The 23,610-nt window shown below is 36.7% G+C and overlaps 2 protein-coding genes and 1 long non-coding RNA gene across 6 annotated transcripts; all 3 read right to left on the reverse strand.

Moving 5' to 3' along the window:
* Positions 1-772: 772 nt before the first annotated feature.
* LOC131320018 (MOB kinase activator-like 1A) lies at positions 773-23,100 on the reverse strand. Of its 4 annotated transcripts, XM_058350546.1 has the most exons (8): positions 23,068-23,100; positions 4,809-4,860; positions 3,053-3,101; positions 2,785-2,893; positions 1,852-1,945; positions 1,487-1,620; positions 1,243-1,406; positions 773-1,026 (listed from the first exon to the last, which is right to left on the reverse strand). In XM_058350546.1, the coding sequence occupies exons 2-8, from the start codon at positions 4,832-4,834 to the stop codon at positions 955-957; spliced, it is 648 nt and encodes a 215-aa protein (XP_058206529.1). In that variant the 5' UTR covers positions 4,835-4,860; positions 23,068-23,100; the 3' UTR covers positions 773-954. The 4 variants fall into 4 exon arrangements, with proteins under 4 accessions (XP_058206529.1, XP_058206530.1, XP_058206527.1 ...); XM_058350547.1 differs by lacking the exons at positions 4,809-4,860; positions 23,068-23,100 and adding an exon at positions 22,991-23,060; XM_058350544.1 differs by lacking the exon at positions 23,068-23,100 and having other exon boundaries at positions 4,809-5,131.
* On the reverse strand, positions 15,419-16,452 carry LOC131319318 (auxin-binding protein ABP19a-like; the record flags this gene model as incomplete). The annotated part of the gene is made up of 1 exon (XM_058349523.1): positions 15,419-16,452. A coding segment is annotated over one exon (777 nt), but the record flags the coding sequence as incomplete, so codon positions are not given.
* Positions 20,893-22,793, reverse strand: LOC131320025 (uncharacterized). The gene is made up of 2 exons (XR_009198093.1): positions 22,420-22,793; positions 20,893-22,358 (listed from the first exon to the last, which is right to left on the reverse strand). It is a non-coding gene; the product is annotated as an uncharacterized LOC131320025 (long non-coding RNA).
* Positions 23,101-23,610: the final 510 nt, after the last annotated feature.

The raw sequence follows: 23,610 nt of genomic DNA on the forward strand, positions 1-23,610 counted from the left end.
GAAGAAAAAAAATTCATTTGTTAGTTTTGTGCTAAACTTTTGTAAATTATTAATTCGTGTCGATAAGATGAATCGGAAAAGTAAATTTTTTTACTTTTACCTAAATATTTTGATAAATTTTTTTTTTTAAGCTAAAAAGTGCTACTACTTGTCAACTTTTAATCGGAAATATCACATTTTGAATTACAAGTAATCTATTGTGATAAAACGACTCATTTCTTAAAATGAAAAATAAATACTTAAAAAATTAAAACTTACGCCGAACGGGACCTAATTAGTTCAAAGTGTGATTAAAGCATCATAGACTATAACATTTCTAGTTCGTTAGTATTGGAGTACTGTATTATTAGCATCATGTAATAATTTTAGAGATACTCCTATGATTTATGTAGGAACACCATGCAGCATCTTCCATGGCAATGGAGTACTTAGGTTTGACACTCAGGATTGGGAGATCCTGTGCTTGGCAGGGTGCCGAGCGACCGATCCAACAGCTTATCTCGGCAATCGACGTCTCAGATCTTGATCGAACAATGGATGGTTCAGATCTGTATACGCTTAGATTAAATCCGAGCTGTTTGTGCCGAAATAAACGGCTAAAAGCCGCTCGCTCGGTAGCATCCCCGAGTCCAACATTGACAGGCTCCTCTATATAAACGATTAAATGTCGAAGGAACCTTCCCCCGTTCCCCGTTACCAAAATATAAAAATCGGAAATAAAAACCTTGCAAAGAAGTAAGAGGAGAGATAATTACTTGGAAAAACAAAGAAAGATGGAAAGAGTAGGCGTCATTCAAAGACCGAATTTCATTCAAAACGAGCAAAAACACAGCTCAGCTCAGAAGCGTTAGTTACAAAATTACAAAAAGAGAGAAACTCAAAAGGTTGCATCAAGGAGAAACAACCAAATGCTTGAACCCAAAAAAAAAAACAAGGGACAAAAAATGCACGAGACTATAACTGTAAGATGGACTCAACAAGTTCATAGAGAGGTGCAAGCTCGCCTTTATCGATCAATCGGAATTCCTGCATCACACACAGAGATTTAGACAAAAAAAAGCCCAGAGAGAGAGACAGTTTTCTCGTCGTGAAATTGGAAAATTAGGAAAACAAAAGCTGTAACATATGCTAGAATGTGGGATACTGTGCTGGCATTTCAATTACGATGGAGTCCGTAAAAGAAGGGGGTGAACATGAACTGATGGATTGAACATTGAACCTTTGCTAAAGCTAGAAACTTACCCAGGTGAAAAGAACAAAATGCTTGAAGCAGGTATTGAGATGAGCTTCTTCCTTTAGACTCACAATCTTCTGAAAATGCGTATGATAGATATGGGCATATACACGAAACAATCGCTTGAATATTGTCTTAACAATATCCTGAAAATTTGGTGGAAATGGTGCCCCTGCGTGATATAATAGAAGGTTAAAAGCCAGAGCTTTGATCAAAAACCATTTATTTGCGGCATTAAGGAAAAACACATACCCAATTTTTGAGGGAACATGGATTCATCATCGAGCTGAGATTCAATCCAGTCCATCAGATACTCTACGTACTTGGGAGCAGATACCTCTATAGGTTTCTTTATAGTAACTCCATCAGCCCATCTATACTCGTATCTGTAGGGAAACAAAACTTCGTATAATATTTGTAGTGCATCATCGGTGAAAAAGGCAAAAAGCACAAGCTTAAACTATGCCAGAGAATGATGCACACATCACAAGCGTATTTCTTTCACTCTTAAATGTAGTATTATAATAAGCTTAAAAATATAGATCAGGCGAAGCTATACCATGCATTGAGGGAACAAAACTAGGAAAGCTATTCTCAAGAGAGTTATAGAAAGATACTTCGATCCTGCTGTCATCGCTGGACAGGTTGATGCTGTACAAAACTCTGTAAGAGTTCCATACAGAAGATTCACTTGATTGAAGAAGTCAACCGCTGTACAAAAAACAGAAAGACGTGAAATGAATCAGTGACGTCATACATGTGTAACCACTAACCATGGATAAGAACACAGACCCTTGTATTAATGAGATATTATTGTTTTAGTGGGACTAGAGGGGATGAAATTAATAAAAAGCAGCCCAAATCCTATGAATTAAATGGTTTACTTTTGAGAAACATAAAAGGTGTAATTGTTTCGGGGGGAAATCAGCATCAGATTCTTCATTCTATTGTTTCCTTGCAATATTGGCCTATCTATTTTCAGGGGAGGTACTATAATATGTGAAACTTTGTGGATCAACAAATCGGGGGGATACAAGCAGAAATCTGAATAACAGGAAGTATTCAAATGATACAACTGGTGCTAGAATCTAAAGGGATAAGTTAACTATTCCAAAAGTTGATCTCAAGCTTACAAGTTCATACTCCTTAGGTAGTAACTTGTTTCATGTAAGCCATAAATCAGCAAATACTGCAACAGTTTGTACTAGGTTCCATTCATTACTTGATTTTGCAACCAATTTTTAGAAAAAGTTCAATGAATAGCACTTAGCAGTTAATCTTCAGTCACACAATCGCACTATCAACATCTACACAAATCAGACCAATATACCTAGAATGACAGCTACATGCCCAGGTTTCAAAAAATAAACTAGCAGATATACAGGACCAGGAGTAACCAGGCAAAATTTCTCAAGAGGCAATACGACCGAAACTTGGACATCAGGACAGGGTAGCAGATAATCGTATAGTTAGCAAAGTCATATGGTTTAGATTTCTTACTATTTACAGCTAGCCACTCATTAAGATCTTCTATGGTTTAGATTTCTTACTATTTACAGCTAGCCACTCATTAAGATCTTCTCCAGGGGGCAGTCGGACAGCTTCCCTTAAGTTCCCACTACCTAATGTAGCATCAATGTGCTTTTTAAGCTGAGCACCCTGCATTGGAACACACATATGGAGAAAAATGACCGAAGGTGCTGAGATTAGAGCTATCTTGCGTTGATTCTCAACAGGAGAACAGTAAGAGGAGAAAATTATATCACAATGAAAGCACTTAAAAGTTAAAACTCTATAACCTTAAGGCAGGACACCAACCTTACTTCCTGATGGAGCACTCTTCTTTGGTCGAAATGTCTTCTGATTTCTTCAAATTTTAAGGATATAGTCAGTAGTGGCCCTAATGGGACAATAGAAACAGAAAAGGTATTCCCATTTTGCAGGCATGCATTTCAAAGAGAAAACGAGCAATCAAATTCCACTACGTATAGCAGCAGTAAAAAAGATGGCTAATCCATTACCACATGATTTATGGTTGTTTAGAACAAAGTAAGGTAAACATAACTACTTATTTTGAAATTGGAAGTACATTAAAGGAATCAAGACCTACAAATTCCAGCCACCCACAGAAATTAAACCACAACCGAAATTTTCAACAAGAAAAGCACAAGATGGTACACATTCTCTTGGCCCTGAGCCCTTAATCAGTTTGCAAATGAGTATGAGCCATTTGCCCACCAAATAGACTTGAAACACAGGATTAACAGGACAGTCAAGTGATGATTAAAGGAATGGCCATAGGAATGGGCGCAACATGACATCATAATCTGTCTCGCCCGAATGAATTAGATCAGGTGACCATTCACTTAGATCCAACATCCCATCAAAAAACTTCTTGAAAACCAAAACGCCAAGATAAGTTCTACAAACGATATCAAATCTTACAAAATTTTGAGCAAAATTAAAAACCGTCCTGGGTTTCACTTGTTGAAAATAGAAGTTCAAACTAACTAAATTCACCAAGATTCCTTACTTTCGTGTTTACTAAGTGACTTCGTACTAGTCATTAGTAATAGTAATAGACAACTAGCATAACGCATGATGACAGGTCACCACAAACTAATAACAGACTTGGGAAGATAATCAAAAAGTTTATTAGGAGTACTTGTCATTAGTATTAGTAACAGATAACTAGGACAATGCGCGATGACAGGTCACCACATAATAAAACCTTAGGAATAGTAACAAACAACTAGGACAATGCGCGATGACTAGTCACCACATAATAAAACACTAAGTCTACATACACTGGACATCGTACCAGACCCTGCTTTGGTCATGATCAAATCCACTCTAGGGCTTTGTGTTTGACAAAAAAACCTACACTGTATCAATTTTTCACCCTTTTCGATCAATATTCATTTCCGGCACCCGAATGAGAATCCAATTGTAATGCCACGAACTGGAATTCACTTAAATTGATATTCGGTTAGATTCCAACGCCATGATCAAGAACAGATGAAGGAGCAAAGCTCAAGATTAAAAGCCATGCACATCAAAATCCAAGACAAAAACTTGAATCATTAGGCAATTCATTACCCATGATAGAACACATGCATCACATGCATATATGCAGACAATTTTGCAATATATATATATGTAGAGAGAGAGTCTCTTTCTCTTAAGGACGACCTTAACTTAATAAAATAAAGACTTCCCTTTCCTGATAGAATTTCGATGATCCAAGTCGCTCAATGTGTTCAGAACGTGATTTTAAGGGTACCCAAAAATCAGCAAAAAAAAATGACCGGAAAGGCTTCATCCGAGCAGTTTTTATTTATATTTTATCGAACGGTTCAAATAAAAACTGCTCGGACTTTTTTTTGCTAATTCCTCGCGGGTACTCTTAAAATCACGTTCTGAACACATTGAGCGGCTAAAATGAGAGAAATGAAGAGGTCCTTATTTTAACCTTCTCATTTGAAATGACAATATATATATATATATGATATACAGATTCATATTCATTATTCAAACAGAGAGAACAGAGGACGCGGTAGGAGGAAAGGAATACCTGCTTCCAAGCCCGAAGAGACTCATGATTTCTGCCTCCTAGGGTTTCTATTCTCTCTCTCTGTCTCTCACCTCCTGGGTCTGTCAAATAAGACCAAAAAGACGGAGGGGAGAGAGTTGGACGGTCCAGACGTTGAACAAGAAACGGATGGTGGAGGCATGTACTTGTATATTTATAGGCTGAGAGGAAATGGTGGGAGGAATATGACAGAGTGGCATTGAAGCAGTCAGTCAAGCAAGCAAGCGAGACGAGACGAGACCCTCTCTCTCTCTCTAAACAACAGCCAGGTCGTGGATCGTCTTCTTTGCCATTGCCAACCTGGCTGGATTCTCCCCTTGCAAATTGTCGCATTTAATTATACTTTCCGAGTTTAACCATACGGACAAAATTAGTAATAAATTAACCTAATGCGAATTGCAGAGGCAGTTGAAGCGAACTCTAGGATAGTAGATTTGAAAAACAAATGAAAGCGAGGTGTTTAAGCCAGTGATCAACGTATGTAAAATAATTTTTAGATTTTATTTTTATTTAATTTTATTTATATTTATTAATTTTATGTCAAATTTTTATGTGATATTACTAAGAATTATCTAAAAGAAGCCGGTTTTCTTGTTACTTTTTCACGTTTGAGTTATATATTTTTATTATGTTTTACTGGGACTAATAATTAATTATATAAAATTTAAGGCAAAAATAACGAAAATGCCAAAAACAAGGAAAAAAGCGAAATAAGTTAACCAAACCCCCAAGTGTATTTAAAATTTTAAATTGAAATATACTCGTACAATGCAAGTTTGCAACCAATGACAGTGATTGTTTTGTAATGCAACACTTATTTTACTCCAAAATTCCTAATTGATTCAATTCGAGAATATTTAATTGGAACCTCATTAATAACTATTATATTACACATTGATGGGTCAAAAGTTAACGTCAATTTGTGTGAGAAGTTTTTGGGTGTCGGGTGGGTACCACACATTTGGTATCCGTCGGGGATTCCAACCGTCCAAACATATTTTGTACGGTTCAGATTTTAAAGAGCGAAAAAGAGAAGAGAGAGGTCGGGTGAGGAGAGAGTGAGGGGATAAAAATATGGATAGTTTAAAATGGTCGGGTGAGGAGAGAGTGAGGGGATAAAAATATGAATAGTTTAAAACACATTTGGACAGCTGGATCACTGACGGTATGTGGTCCCTACTCGGCACCCAAAATTTTCTCCAATTTGTGACTGTGGGTACTTGTGATTACTGATTTAGTGGTTCTGTGACACAAGTGGAAAAAAGTAGGGCTGCGCACGGTCCAGATCGGATCAAATTCGTATGAATCCAATTCTAATTTGCGAGTCACGGTTTTTTGAAAATAAAATCCGTGTCTGGACCAAAAATCTCACAGTTCGGTTCCAATCCGAACTGCGAGTAACTGTTTGGTCATAATTTTTTCCACGGATTGCATCAATCAAATACTTCATCACCTGTAAATAAATGATTCTATATTCAAAAAATGTAAAAAAATGATTATACTCCAATGATGTAAAAAGATGATTACAGTAAGCACTTAGCAAGTATTCCATGTTCTAAAACAAATTACATCAACTCATCAACTATCCAAGCAAGAATTCTATTCCACGTTCCAGCAAAGTACTACAATAAAAACAACAACGAAGATCTTCCATTCTCTCGAGCGTGGCAACTAACAAGATATGAAACTCATTCTCTAATAACGCTCCTTCTTCTCTTTACTTTCTCTCTCTAAAAACCACACCCTCTGGTTCTAGATCTGAGGTGGGGCCGCCGCCCCCCCTCTACCTCGTCCCTCCGGTGTATCTCCCTCCGGTCTGGTATGGCGAGCGTTAGTGTGTTTAAGGCGTCAAAGCTTCGGATGATCGGACCTCCGGCCGGTGTTCCATGGGCTTGACTCGTCCGTGCCCTGCCTTGTCTTCTTAGATCCGGTGGTTGGTGGCCGGCGGCGAGGTAATAAAGGTGTGATGGAGTTAGAGTTTTTTCCTATTTTTTTTTCTGCTTTTTTTCGGTTTCCGGCTGGTCTCCCCAGTCCGGAGTAGGTACCGGTCTGATTTTTCAGATCCGGTGTGGAAGGGTTGGTGGGCGAATAATCCGGCGCCTCTTGAGGATCGTCCGACGATGTTGGTTTTTTTGGTCTTGTTCCGTTGGCTGTTTTTCGGGGTTAAGATTGATTTGATGAAAAGAAATCCCCTGTTTTCTTGCTTATTCAGTGATCAGGCTCCGTTCCCGTAGGTGCTTATTCTCTATTACGGTGGACGGCCCTATTGGTCGAATTTCGTGTGTCGACTCTGCTTTGCAGTATGTGCTTATTTCTCGGTGGTAGAGTTTAGGTTCTTGCCTGTTGTGCTTGTTTAGCCTGTATCTCTGTATTTTCGGTGGATTCCTGTATTTGCCCGATGGGCACTTTTATTGAAATGAAACTGATTGACTTGTCAAAAAAAAAAAAAAAACTCATTCTCTAATTGGATTAAGAGAAATCTTTTCTAGAGTTGCAATGCTATGAATGAAGCTAAATTATCCGTAAAATTAATTATTTACTATATGTTACATATATTTTTTATTTTTTATTTTTTAAAATATCTTACGGTCCGGTTAGGATAATCCATGATTTTCAAATAAAAATCCAAACCTAATTAGTATATCACAGTTTTTTAATTTTCGAATCCGTATCCAGACCATTAATTCATGGACAAAATCCAAAAGGTACGGATCGGATCTGTCCAGATCGATTTCATGGTTTACCGGATTTTTTGTGTAGCCCTAGAAAAAAGTGGTGTGCCCATCATTGGGCTATGATTCTTATCTAGTGGAGTAGTTAGAATAGATGCTGTGAGGATTTTCTTATCTAATAGAGCAAATTAGCTGTAGTAGTGACTGATGGGAAACTGGGTATGCTATGCAAGACAACTGAGTTTCTGGTTCTGGATGGCCAAGAACATTTTTCTTATCTTATCTTATGCCATAAAAGAACCTCCTTTTACCTCAACCACATCCCTAACTGCAGATTTTCGATATCAGGTAGGGTGAGGTCGTGGCTTCGTAATCTATAAAGGACAACTAATTTGTATGAATTGCTTAATTGGGGGTAAGGTTGCGGGTTCACCATGAGTGTCAAAAGTTCGCTTATAATCGAAGTCTGAAGACAATGAGCAAAACAAAAAATCTAAGTCAAGACACACTAATTATAGTATTTGGAAAAGAAAATGTTATTCACATTTATCAGAAAAGCAGTACATGATCAACATGGGTTGATGCTCTTCAACCATTTTTTATTCTTAGTATACTCCGTATATTTGATCAGTAAGCAGTACTAGTACATCAACATGGCAACTTGGGTTGGAATTTGGTTGTATTTGATGGTTTCGGTGAGATATGCCTAAGAGCAAATGCTCCTCTGCCTCTATTATGGCAAGATTTTTTTGGCAAAATGGGTGCCACACCCATGAACCTATTTCCCTCTCAAATTTGGCAAATGGCAAAAATTATACGATAAATAGCGGAGAATTTGGCAAAATGCCATTCGGGGAACTCTCTATCTCTCTTGATAGGCATAATAAGTTTTATTAAAAAAACTTTACAAATGATACATCAAATTGAGAGGAGAGGATAGAAGAATCCAACCAAGAGTTGGATAAAAGAAAAAACACTTAATGGGTCGGGCCCAAACACCTATGGGGGCGATGCCCGAAAACGGGACAAGACCGAACGTTAGGGGCCTTAAAATGCCCAAATCATGCAAACAATAAGCTCAATAAAATCAGAAGGCCTAAATGCCCAGATTTGATCAATTCAAAAAGCCCAAAACGGGGAACTCATTTGATGGGGGTGCGGCACATGGCAATGACAAAATATGGGTGCAGGCTGCAGCAAAATTGCATTTTTTCCCCCAAAAGGTAGTGTAATATTGGTATTGAACAAGGAAATTAATGACCACATGCATGAGTTTTAAGAGCCAATATTGGAATATTACTTTTTGTAACTCCTGCATGCACCATAAAATCAACCAGTAAATCAATTCTTTAAACCAAATTCAAAGCACACAACCAAAATCAAATGGTTTATCTCATGCCTTTACTACCCAAAGGCTGGATACTAATTCCAATTGATCAAAGATAGTTTTAATATCAAAGAGAAATCCCAAACGGTACGTAATCATTCAAACTCATGATATTGAACATAAATGTGATAGAATAAAATTCAAGATTCCTCATTACTTTCAAATTATTGATAGAATAAAATTCAAGATTCTCATTATTATTAACAAAGCCTAGGCAGCCTTTGTTAAGGGTTGGTGTATTTCTGATAATATATATTATGGGAAAGTTTACAATACAAATCCCTTAAAAGTCTATATCATATGCATCTATTGTATGGTTCATTCATAACATTTTAGTATGTTTCATAATTTTTGTTCTAGAACTCATAACTTTTCAACCAATACGATTCGTAACATTGTCATTATGATTCATAACATTTTCATTATGATTCATAACATTTTGGTGCAATCGTAACTTTTTAGTAAATACCATTCGTAATATTTTCTCTATAAATCATAACATTTTGGGGGTGCATATGGTACACACTCAAATAAAGGGTGTGTATTGTAACATTTTCCATATATTATTGATGCAAGAGCTGGTTCGAAATTATCAGAAAGACTCTGGTGTAGCTAAGTGTGCTATCAAGATTGATCTTATAAAAGCATATGACTCTGTGGATTGGGAATTCCTGTTTGAGGTAATGACAGCTATGAACTTTCCAACTCAGTTTATTGGTTGGGTGAGAACTTGCATTTCTTCTACCATGTTTTCTGTTGTTAATTGAAGGGTTTCTTTAAAGGGGAAAAGGGTCTCAGACAAGGGGATCCTATCTCCCCCTACTTATTTCTCTTGATTATGGAAGGCTTGTACTCTATTCTTTCAAAAGAGGATCACTGAAGGGCAGATTACTTATCACCCTAGATGTGCCTCTCTGTCTATATCCTACCTGGCTTTTGCTGATGATTTGTTTTTACTTTCTGGAGCTAATTGTCACTCTGTAGCGATTCTTAAGGATACCTTGGATGAGTTCTATCATTCATCTGGGCTGAAACCAAATCTCCAGAAAAGTCAATTTTTCTTCTCAGGGTTGGATATCACAACTAAAGCTGCCATCCTCAATCTCCTCCCCATTCCGGAAGGCCAGTTACTAGTTAAATATTTGCGTGTTCCACTTATTTCCACTAGACTCAGATATGAAGACCGTGTTCAGTTGAAGGAAAGAACACAACAAAGGATTGCTAGTTGGTCAAACAGAGTTTTGTCATATGGAGGTTGTGCTCTTCTCATTCAATCAATTCTCTTTAATATGCAGACTTATTGGTGTTCTTTGTTTATTCTACCCCAAAAGATTTTAAAGGAAATAGAATCTATGTTAGGGGCTTTTTTGTGGTCTGGGGTTGCTCTTAGAAGAGCTGGTGCAAAAGTTAAATGGCTAGAAGTTTGTACCCCTAAGGCTGAAGGAGGTTTAGGCTAGTCTCTTAAGGAGTGGAACATAATTACTATGCTACGACATTTGTGGGCCATCTGTAGCAAGCAGCATACCCTATGGGTGAAGTGGATACATAGCTATTTTATTACTATGCTACGCCATTTGTGGGCCATCTGTAGCAAGCAGCATACCCTATGGGTGAAGTGGATACATAGCTATTTTATAAAAGACCAGAATTTTTGGGGGATGAAAATGCCTCAAGATTGCTCCTGGACTATGAGAAAGTTGTTAAAATTGTGAGTGCTGGGCCAACCTTTTGTGAAGCATATCATTGGTAATGGGGAAAGCACTTCTTTTTGGTTTGATAACTGGCATCCTTGGGGTCCCCTTTACAAGCTGCTAGATAGAAGATCTTCTTCTCTCCTTGGGCGAGCTATTTCGGCTAAGGTTAGTTCAGTTATTTTAAATGGCGAATGGCACTGGCACTGACACCGTCCTAGGAATTCTCTGATCCAACGTATCCAGAATGCTATTCCTCCTACTTTATTGCCCCAAGCTGCCATAGAGGATACCATTGTTTGGACAGTTTCTCCGACTGGGCAGTATCCTACTAAACATACATGGGATACTGTTAGGCATCATAGAATGAAAGTTCCTTGTGCTTCCCTTGTTTGGTTTTCTTTGAATGTCCCTAAATGGGCAGTTATTTTATGGTTGACCTGTTTGAGAAGGCTATCTACTAAGGAAAGGCTACGCAAGTGGGGTGTGGATGTGGATCCAAAGAATATGCTATGTTCTCTTACTGATGAAACCCTTCAACATCTGTTTTTTGACTACCCCTACTCCAAAGTCATATGGGAGCAGTTCTTGGCTAGATTTTCAGTGCATAGAAGGGCTGAATCTTGGGATGCAGAGTTGAGTTGGGCTCTCATGAATTGCAGGAGGAAAAGCTTTAGAACCATGTTGCTTAGACTTGCTTTGGTGGCTGGCGTTTATCACATATGGCTAGAGAGGAATGCTAGGATCTTTGGTGGGAAGGCCAACAGTCCTGCTGCAGTTCTTTCCAACCTTGAAGACAACATCAGATTACGACATTGTTCATGGAGATGCATTACTAATACTGTGGAGAACCAAAGACTAGTGGATCAATGGAATCTCTTACACAGAAATATTGGGGCTACTCATCCTTAGAGTTTTGTTTTGTTACATGTTGATGTAGGACAAAAATGGAGAGTTTTTGTATTTTATTTTTATTGTTTTAGAATAAGAATTTGACTAGGAATATTTTCGTTTATGTTAGAATTATTAACTTTCCGTATTCGGTTTGATTTTGATTTTTGCCTTTATTAGGATTCTTGGTCTACAAGAATTAAGATTTTACTTTAATTAATTAGGAAATATGTTTTATTTAATGCCGCTTGTTTTGGCATGATTTATTATTTCTTTTACAGTAAGATTTCTAGGGTTAGGGTCTTATAAAAAGGGTTGTAACCTATTCAATTATTCAACTTTTTATAACTTTTATCAATAATATTCAGAGATTTTCTCTTTCTTTCTTGTGCGCAAGAATTGCTCGTTGCGACGAGTTGTTTATCTCGTTTGGACTAGTACGCTAACTAGTCTCTCGTGAATTCCGCTGCGTCAAGTGGTAGTTAGCGTACTAGTCCAAACGAGATAAACAACTCGTCGCAACGAGCAATTCTTGCGCACAAGAAAGAAAGAGAAAATCTCTGAATATTATTGATCAAAAAGCTATAAAAGTTGAATAATTGAATAGGTTACAGCCCTTTTTATAAGACCTTAACCTTAGAAATCTTACTGTAAAAGAAATAATAAATCATGCCAAAACAAGCGGCATTAAATAAAACATATTTCCTAATTAATTAAAATAAAATCTTAATTTTTGTAGACCAAGAATCCTAATAAAGGCAAAAATCAAAATCAAACCAAATACGGAAAGTTTATAATTCTAACATAAACGAAAATATTCCTAGTCAAATTCTTATTCTAAAACAATAAAAATAAAATACAAAAACTCTCCATTTTTGTCAACTTGCCATCTGCCTTTCCAAATAAATAAATATTTGGAATACTTCAACTTCTCGCTCGTCTGCCAATAAAAGTACACTTGCCAAGATAGTTTTTCTGCACACTTCAATTGATTGACAATTTTCACAATACGAGAATTGAGTGAAAACTCAAACTGCTCCAACCCAAGAAAATCAATAAATTGAACGTCATGCAGAAATTCCAATTTCTCTTTATGTTGATCCATCGCAGAATTAATTGGTACATCATGTATGAATGATGTAGCATTAGGAGATCTTGTACCAAATTCACCATTGGGACCACTCATACTTCCGTGTGGCTCACAAGGCTCAATATTAGGGAAGACATCATCATGTCGAGAAATTATAGGTCCTGATTTATGACTTTCCTCTTCCTTTGGTTCTCGTACTTGATACAATGTTGCGATATTTTCATCCTTGCTTGCAATTACCTCATTGGTTGCACCTCCATCTAAATCCAACCGATGTTCGAGCATAGGGGCACTCAAACATTCCTCTTCACCAACTTCTTCATCGCCAGCTTCTTCTTCGTCACCAAGTTCAATCCGATCTCCCTCCTCTTTTGCAACTTCTTCAACATCTTTGACAATAATGGTTGTATTCTATTGCTTTGGCCCATATTTTTCCTTCAGTAATTCCTCATAGTTCCAGGGCAAAAATCTCTCCACCAAAAGTCTTTTAATTCTCGACCATGCATGAATTCGACGCTTGCCCAATCGATCTCTTGACGATTGTAATTTTAACCACCATTGTATCGCCGGGCCCGTAAGCTTCAATAATAAAAACCTCCACCTTTGTTCAAAAGGAGTTTTCGTATACTCAAAAAAATCATCAATGTCCAATATCCAATCCAAACGATCTTCAAAAAATTCAAGACCACTACATTTTGGCAACTTATTGTAATACCTGAAATTTGCTTGTCGCTTTATCGACTGATAATCATCATGGCCCTCGAATAACTCGCCTTCAAATTCATTCCTACTATCGTAGTGATAATAAGAATATCCTCCGGAGACGTTTTGGTGAATAGGTTGGTTGCGGGCAAATCCCTCAACGCGGTTCCTATTCTGGTTAGGAGGTTGGCGATGGGCAAATCCCAACGCGCGATCCTTCTCAACCCTTTCTGGCCTTTGGCGAATTTGTAGAGTCAACCCATGCAGTAAATCACAGATCTCTGCGAACTAAATGCGAGTATCTTGACGGATTTCGGCTAACTGAGTTCTTCGATCCTGCAATTGTGTTCGGGTATCCTCCATCATCTTCCTTAGGTCAGCACGCCCACGACCAACGTCAATGGGTGTGTCTTCAACTTTGTTCGGTGACATCGAACCAGGCAAAGCCTTGCTTTGATACCACTTGACGCAGTGAAATTCACGAGAGACTAGTTAGCATACTAGTCCAAACGAGATAAACAACTCGTCGCAACGAGCAATTCTTGCGCACAAGAAAGAAAGAGAAAATCTCTGAATATTATTGATCAAAAAGCTATAAAAGTTGAATAATTGAATAGGTTACGGCCCTTTTCATAAGATCCTAACCCTAGAAATCTTACTGTAAAAGAAATAATAAATCATGCCAAAACAAGCGGCATTAAATAAAACATATTTCCTAATTAATTAAAATAAAATCTTAATTCTTGTAGACCAAGAATCTTAATAAAGGCAAAAATCAAAATCAAACCGAATACGGAAAGTTAATAATTCTAACATAAACGAAAATATTCCTAGTCAAATTCTTATTCTAAAACAATAAAAATAAAATACAAAAACTCTCCATTTTTGTCCTACATCACATGTAGAGTGTTATAGGGTCAGTTGTATATCTTCTGACTTGGTGGGTTTATACCCTTTGTTTTTGGCTTGGTTGGTTATAAATGATCCATTTACCAAAAAAAAAGTGATAATATGTATTTTGTTTAAAAATATTCCGACAGAGAATCCACTGACACCTATGACGAGGCCGAAGTTAAGGTCCCACAACGTACTACGGAGGCGAAAGAGTTTGTTTAATCCCACCAAGAAACTAAAGACTTGAACCCAAATATTGAACAGGTCCTTACTGGTTTGAAAGTTGAAACAACCACTTGGTAGTCTTTCGACTTTCTTCTCTATCTTTCTTTGAGAGAGCCAATTTTAGTTTCAATCGGGCGCTAACAATAAATGTTCAAGAATGGGCATTGTGTCTGCACTACACGGTTCTCGAGTCCGTAATTGCTTCAACATGCTATGGTTAAGGACCATGACAAGAGGGTAAGTCGGGGGTGTGTGAATTAGACAAACATTCTTCAGCTGCATTCACAACCCAGTGGGAAATTCGGACCACACTTTGCAAGTAGATAAGGTTACCTTAATGATATTTACGACTTCTTCAAGTTTTTTGTTTGAAAAATCCTAAAATTAGTTAGTGTGAAATGGTGTAAAAAATACAAAAAAAAAAAAACGTGTTTTTCTTGTCTTCTAGTGTGCTTGAGTTGACAATAGCAAGACCGTAGCAGATGTGTTTTCCCATCAATCTCTTTTAGCACTTTGCCAAAAGATCTCCAGTCTCCAGAGTACTTAGCCAACTACCTTCTACTCTAGGTCTCAGTGTAATGTGAACTTTGAATTCTCTCAAAATAGAAGACATTATTATTAGTAGTGAACTTGAAAATGTTGATAAGAGCATAAAGTAGTTGGCTTAGTACTCTGGAGACTGGAGATCTTTTGACAAAGAGCTAAAAGAGATTGATGGGAAAACGCCTTGCTAAAATGACTGGAATGACAAGTAATCAGGATATTAAATCGTGGTATCGAAAAACGTAACAATATCGGTAATACGGCCTATATTGGACTGTATCGCCGATAAATAAGTAAATAACAATATCGAAGGTCTAAAGTGTTACGTAACGATTTTTATTTAAAACCATGCAGATAACAAAAGTCTCAATATGGAAAGAGGTTTCCTCAGGCTTGGTATTCTGTTTCCCTTCCTGATAATTTGACAACCAAATAATGAAGTAATTCATTTACCTACAAAATCAATAACTTATTCATCCAAATTTTTTTTTGGTAACTTTATTCATCCAATGTTGCTAATTTATTCGGATAAAGGGGCATTTTGCATTCAAAAGGAAATGTTAATTGAAACCACAGACAAACTAATTGGTTACATTGCACTTAGTAACATTTCACATCCAAAAAAAAAAAAGAGCTAAGCCTGAAAAAAAACAACACCACATGACTAGAGACTCTCTTAATCAAATCAAACCAAACCAAACAGGAGACATCAATTTTTTTTATTAGGGACAAATCTTCAAATACTAAGAAGCAATTAACCAGTGCCTCCCAAGACAGCCTTGAGCTTCTTCACCTGAGCATCATCAAGGAAAGTGACCTTCTCCACAATTTCAGAAGGCAAATTGTTTCCGAAAAGAGCGAAATCCAAGAGTTGCGTTCCCGGGTTCGGGCTGTTGAAGCCGAAAATTGCTTGCGCCGGAGTCTTCCCGGAATTAAACAGGAAATGCAGCAACCCCTGAGGGAAAACAATGACATCCCCCTTGTAAAGAGTCTTGAAATAGACAGTGTTGGCAGAGGAAGAAATGAATCCGGCGCTGATTGTTCCTTCCACCACAAAAACAATTTCTGAGACCCCCGGGTGAGTGTGGATTGGCACCACGCCACCCACGGCTAGGTCCAACCGGGCTACGGAAATGCCAAGTCCGTTGACACCCGGGAATTGGGGTGCAAATGCTGGGGTGATCGCTGCTTTTATGAGATTGGAAGTGTTTCCTGGAATGCCCAAGGCATGATAAACGAAATCGTCTACAGTGACTTTAGCGGGCTTCTTGCAAGAGAAGCCCGCTGGTCCATCGGGTAAGGATGGGTCTGCTACGCAGAAGTCCAACACTGAAGCATGGGAGGAGGAGAAGAGGAGGGAAATGGTGAAGAGAATTGGAAGAAACATCTTCACAGGTGTAATGGTTGTGTGTGTGATAGCCCTTTTAGAGTTGGTGCACGTGTTCAATAAGGGGGAAAGTGATACTTTATATACTCGCTTCGTCCCAATTTCGAAAACTTTTTTAGGTAACACAATGATTACACATGAAACGTTTTAACTTTCTGACATTAACCCTTCACTTTTCTTAAAAGATTATTTCGATAGAAAAGGTCAAAAAGGAAATCTGAATTGTCAAAATATCAAATCAAACTCAAATTTCAAATCTATAATACAAATCGATACGGTGTGGAGGCTCACATAAATTCCCTCCACCGTTGGATTTGTAACACATTTTTCTACATAAATCTCGACCCTTGATTCAACCCTTGACAGTTTGGTAAATACTTTGCATTTTCTGGAATAAATGGTTGAGTAATGAATTTTTCAGTTTTGGTAATTATTTTTTCAGTTTTGGTAATGATTTAAGTGGAATATAAGAATTGGCGATAAATGCTGGTAAGTTTGACTAGAAATGACTAATTGATGAAGCGGGAAATTTTAATTTTGAATGCATTTTTCAGTTTTGGTAATTATTTTTTCAGTTTTGGTAATGATTTAAGTCAAATATAAGAATTGGCGTTGAATGCTGGTAAGTTTGACTAGAAACTAATTGATGAAGCGAAAAATAGAAAGTTTGAATGCATTTTTCAGTTTTGGAAAATATTTTTTTCACTTTTGGTAATGATTTAAGTCGAATATAAGAATTGGCGTTGAATGCTGGTAAATTTGACTAGAAATGACTAATTGATGAAGCGGAAAATAGAAAGTTTGAATGCATTTTCCAGTTTTGGTAATAATTATTTTTTCAGTTTTGGTAATGATTTAAGTCGAATATAATAAGAATTGACGTTGAATGCTGTTAACTAAGTTTGACTAGAAATGACTAATTGATGAAGCGGAAAATCGATGGTTTGAATGCACGTACGGTGCCGTGCTTTTGGTAAGTTTGAATTGCTGAATCCATTAATGCTAAGAATTTTTTTTGTAAGGATTGGCGTTAAAATGCATTTTTGGTAAGTTTGAACAAGTAAATGTGGCGTTTTCTTTCCACTTCGACCGCCGACGAAGATCGCGTTGGAAGCGGCGCTGCTGCTATAGACTATTCTGAATTGTCGTTGGAGCCATTTGCCGTTATCGTCTTCCACTCCAACCGGTGGCAGCTTCACTTCAACGATTCTGAAAAATCCCCAATCTGGTAAAAAGTTCTGATCAAATCGTTCTTTTTTATCAAATCATTTGTGAAGCTTTTTTTGTTGAGTTTGTGAAGCTTTTATCAAGGTTGGTAAAAAACTTTGATCAAATTATTTGATTATGTTGGGTTTCTGAATGTGTTTGACAGAATGCCCTCTAGGTGATTATTATTTTCCTTCGATTATCATTCGTTTTTGGGTCTATTGTTAGTGGACGAAGATGGGATTAGGAGGAAGAATGTGATTACACTTTTCTTTTAGTCGATCTGTACTCTATTCTGATTATTCTGAATGTCGTTTTGGTCAACATTAATTATCTCTCTGTTTATTCTAGGGAACTGATTTTCGCGCTCCAAAATTTACTGCAGGCGCTCCACCTTTTTATTTTTATACTGTGATGTTGCTGGCAATATCAGTGTATATTTGGTTTTTACACTGTGATGTTGCTGGCAACATCATAGTGTAAAAACCAAAAATGGAGCGCCTGCAGTAAATCTTGGAACGCGAATATCAATTCCCTTATTCTATACTCTTATTTTAACGAGAAAAGGGAGGAGAAACCTAAGGACGTGGTACATGTTAGAGCAAGAAGAGGCTAAGCTACTGATAGTCACAGTTTAGCACAAAGAGTAAGTTCAATTATTTAAACTTCTTTGGTACGGTGTTATAAATTTTCTGGAATTATCACAATTGTTAGGGAATGCATTTTCTAATTTCCAAGAATTGCTTTCACAACAAATTGAAAAGGTTAATGAGAGATTGAAATGTGATGGGTGAAAATCAAAACGACAACACAAATGTAACTATGAATGAAATATGTTGAAAACTGACTAGAAGAGAAAAAAATTAATGAGAAACTGAAATGCTTTTGTGGGCTCTCTAGGTTGATTATATACGCTGTCTTTTGTGGGCTACTTCAAACTCATCTGAAGTATATCATGCTTGAAATATTTTGGAGATGTAAGCTAAAGTATACGAAATGATATTATAGTTAAAACATTGTGGAAGGTAATACTCCATTTGAAATAAATACTTGAAAAATGTATCAGCTTAGTTGGCAGCCTCTGTTTTTTTAATGATTTTGACAAATCTTGCTTAGTTTTATCACTCACCCGTTTCTATAAGATCAATTGAATGTTATTGTTTGTTTAGTTCTATCTATCTCCTCCCGTTTATTTTCACTTGCCGCCACAAGCCCCACCGCATGTTGCCACTACACAGTGATTGCTTATGCTGCTTCCTCTTCCATGAATTAGGGGGGTTTTGGGGTTCCCATGATCCATAACTTTGGGGTAAATAGAGTTTCGAATCTGAAAGTGACGGCAATGGGTCTATTGGGAGTTTTGGAGTTTTCTCATGAATCTTTTTTATTTTATTTTATATCTTTTTAAGGATTAATTTGTCAATTTTTTTTAGTATAATCTAAACAGAGAAACTATAATATTTTTTTTTTACTTTGCAAGTGTTGCAAAGCTGTTTCAGGGTGATTATCCTCCACCGTTGCCCTTCTCTCTCTCACTCACTCACTCAAAACTAGCATGTCTCTCTCACACACACAATTACTGACTTGGTCAAATTTGGCCTTAAATATGACTTGGTCTCATTGATACCTGGGAATTGGGGTGCAAATGCTGGGGTGACCGCGATTTTTAAGAGATTGGAAGTGTTCCCTGGAATGCCCAAGGCATGATAAACGAAATCGTCTACGGTGACTTTATCAGGCTCCTTGCAAGAGAAGCCCGCAGGTCCATCGGGTACGGATGGGTCTGCTACGCAGAAGTCCAACACTGAAGCATGGGAGGAGGAGAAGAGGAGGGAAATGGTGAAGAGAATTGGAAGAAACATCTTCACAGGTGTAATGGCTGTGTGTGTGTGATAACCCTTTTAGAGTTGGTGCGTTCAATAGGGGGGAAGGTGATATTTATATACTCGCTTTGTCCCGATTTCAAGAACTTTTTTAGGTAACACAATGATTACACGTGAAACGTTTTAACTTTTCAGCTCAACTTTTTTTGAAAGATTATGTTATTCCAATAGAAAAGGGCAAAAAGGAATTTTGAATCGTCAAAAAATCAAATGAACAAACATATTGGGCCATCTAAAAGTCTACAAGTGGACAAATAAATTGGGTCGGTGGGAGTAATGTGGTAGGCTGATAGCATGGATATTCTTTTGGGAATTGCTATTGGTTGGTTACAGATATAGCCAAGCAGAAGTTTTTAAGGAAACTGATTTACAGGTTATATATGAGTTGGGTACTAGGTTGTGAATCTTGACTTGTAAACTTAACAAGCTTGAACAATTAATGTGTTCAAGTTTTGACTCATTTTTCATCGGTGCAAATTTCAAAGAGCTTAAATCAAGTCAATCGCGATCTTTAATTGAGTTTGCTTGAGTTTTTTAGACACAGTATAAGCTTGATGAACTCTAAAATGTGTTCAAGGTCAGCTTATTTACATAATCAAGCGAACTCGAGACAAATTGTTAACAAGTTTAACATGTGTCGAGCTTGAGTAGCTGAGTTTGTGTTATAGGCTTATAATAGCCCTGTCTGAAAAATAAATCAGGGATAAAATAGCAGTGACATTTTGAAACAATACGTCGTAATCGTGGATATTATCTTTCAAAACGAATGGACTATATAAATCGTCACATCGATCACACTACAAAAATCTTGTGAGAAAAGCTCAGATTACAAAAGAATACCCCAACATATATACGACAGATTCTGGGCGGTGATGCAAGTGAGTGTTTGATATTTTTTTCAGACAAAAACAAGAAGACCCTTTTGTTTGAAAATGCAGAATCAAAGAAGCATATCCTGCCCCAGTCAATGGAGATATCAATTCAGGAAAGAAATCATGCCTTGATTTGTGGTTGATAAATGATACTCCCGTAATACGACACTGCTTCTTCAAACTTAGATCTAACAAATTTGTACCAATAGATTCGCCGGGAAAAAGAACAATTTGTACTGATAGGAAGAAGAAGATTGCAAAACTATTGATTCGCCGGGAAAAAGAACAATTTGTACTGATAGGAAGAAGAAGATTGCAAAATTTCCAGGAAGTGCCGTTGGACTACAAACCCGTTGGCATGGACTAGAAGATGTGGATCATAGAAATTCCCCTTTCTCTAGGGTGTTTGGATTTCATAGGACATGGGAAAAGTTTAATCTCTTCCCGTGATTCTATTTCCCCTATCCCCATATGTAAAAGTACTTATTTTTTTCTTTTTGAGAATCATCTGTAAAGTACTTCTATAATTAATCGTAGCTAGAGCATTAAAAAAAAGAGTTCAACTTTTGTCCACGGGTGGTGGAAACCGTGGGGGTTCTGCCACCCTGCGTTTATTGTTGTAATTCAATTAAGTTTTTTTTTTTTTTGTGCATGTAGTATTTTGCAGGCCTTAAATAAAGGTTCAAATTATTATAATAAACGCGCAGTGCGGTTTCCACCATTGGCGAAAAGAATTTAATTAAACGCAAAAAGAGAAATGTTAAGCATGATGAACTGATCAATTATTGCCGTCTAGGTTTCTCCAAAAAGGAACTTTTAGAAAAAGAAGGTAATTTCAAGCTCAAAAATCATGTATTTACGCAAATAATTTTCCTACTAATATGGATCTTGTTTGATTTTAAACGGTGCAAAAAAAATTAAAAAATTATTTTTCATTTTCATTATATTTGAGTTTGAAATTACTTTCTTTTTGAAAAGAATGTTTAAAAAGAAATCGGAACGGAGCCCCGTCTCTCTTTGGGATGTGGGCAAAAAAAAAACTCTTTAAGGCAAGTTTTATTAGTCCCAAGTCGGAAGGAGTTTGTGTTTCACTGACATGGATACTTTTCAATGTACACAACTCATAGGTAAGTTATGAATGTTATGTTATAGTACATGTTTAGTTCAAACATTCACTTGGCATAACCACATTCGTAATTCAAGTTTGTCGTAAAACTTTGGGTACAGATCCCATATTATACGTATGTTACACCACTTAAACACGATCCCTAAGAAATAGATAAAACAAACAAGGAATACGAATATTTTCCTGCGTCTCGATGTAATTGAAAAGAGTTAAAATGAATCCAAGACTTCAAGAATCCCTCATATGTAAGATCAGGAAAGTAACAAAACTTTACAGTAAAGGGTCCAAAACTGAAAAGGATAAATCGTTTATGAAATCTACCTACTTTAGGCTTTCTGTTCATAAGAATTCGAAACGTTATGCACAGGATAAGGCAGTAGTTGCCATCCATTTTCGCAATGCTTCTCTGGGATTTATTTATAAGTTAGTTGCATATAAAAAAAGAAGAAAAAAGAGAAGAAGTTAGTTGATCACTTGCTGCTCTTTCATGTAGCTTTGCGCCTTTTTAATTAATCTTTGATTTCAGTCAATTGAAATTTTATTTTGTCTTCAGGTTGTTGTAAGGAAAATAGTTATTTTAACTACGGATCAAAGTGATTAAGTTGGTGCTTCGAAGATGGAGGAAGTTTTATTATATGGTTGGTGTTTGCTTTGATCACTGTTTGTTTTCTGTATTTCCTTTCATGTACAAATTAAAAAACCGTCATGGGTTTCACTCGTAGAAAATAGAAGTTCAAACTAACTAAATTGATCAAGATTCCTAACTTTCATGTTTACTAAGTGACTTCGTACTTGTCATTAGTAATAGTAACAGAAAACTAGCATTACGCATGATGACTGGTCACCACAAACTGATAAGAGACTTGGGAAGATAATCAAAAAGTTTGTTAGGAGTATTTGTCATCAGTATTAGTAACAGGCAACTAGGACAATGCACGATGACAGGTCACCACATAATAAAACCTTAGTATGAGTAACAGAAAATTAAAACAATGCGCGATGACAGATCACCATATAATAAAACCTTAGTAATAGTAACAGACAACTAGGACAATGTGCAATAACTGGTCATCATACAATAAAACCCTAAGTCTACATACACATAGTGTTCAGGACATTGTACTAAACCCTACTTTGGTCATGATCAAATCCACTCTAGGGCTTTGTGTTTGACTGACCTAAATTGCCCTGATTTCAACAAAAAAGTTCTACTAGAAGGCATTTAAACCAATCACTCCCCAAAAAAAACAGAAAAAAACTCCCTACACTGTATCAATTTTTCACCCTTTTCGATCAATGTTCATTTCCGGCACCCGAATGAGAATCCAATCGTAATCTTACTAGTGCCACGAACTGAAATTCATTTAAATTGATATTCGGTTAGATTTCAACGCCATGATGAAGGAGCAAAAACTTGAATCATCAGGCAATTCATTACCCACGATAGAATAATCACATGCATATATGCAGACAATTTTGCAATATATATATATATATATATATATATATATATATATATATATATATATATGATATACAGATTCATATTCATAATTATAGAGAGAACAGAGGAAACAGTAGGAGGAAAGGAATACCTGCTTCCAGGCCCGAAGAGACTCATGATTTCTGCCTCCTAGGGTTTCTATTCTCTCTCTCTCTCTCTCTCTCTCACCTCATGGGTCTGTCAAATAAGACCAAAGACGGAGGGGAGAGAGTTGGACGGTCCAGACGTTGAAGAAGAAACGGATGGTGGAGGCACACACTTGTAATTGATGGTGGAGGCATATACGCATTTAATTATACTTTCCGAGTTTAACCATTTGGACAAAATTAGTAATAAATTAACCTAATGCGAATTGCAGAGGCGGTTGAAACGAACTCTCGGACAGCAGATTTGAACAACAACGAAGGCTAAGTTTAGGCCCAGTTCTTCTAAGGTTTTAATTTATATGTGATGTAATAGTGAGAGAATGACATGTCTCGTAAAATAAGAAATAAATAATAAAAAAATAAAAATCATAGCGGGATAAGACCTTTGTAATATTTTGCTTAATGAATTTTGTTATTAGGTATTAAAAAGCTTAAATTGTTTACCAAAATATTATAGTACAAAGAATTATCTAAAAGAAGCGGATTTTCTTGGAACTTTTTCACGTGTGAGTTATATATATTTTTATTTTGTTTTACTGAGACTAATAATTAATTATATACTAGA

This window comes from Rhododendron vialii, chromosome 3a, assembly GCF_030253575.1.
Source record: "Rhododendron vialii isolate Sample 1 chromosome 3a, ASM3025357v1".
Taxonomy (NCBI): Eukaryota; Viridiplantae; Streptophyta; class Magnoliopsida; order Ericales; family Ericaceae; genus Rhododendron; species Rhododendron vialii.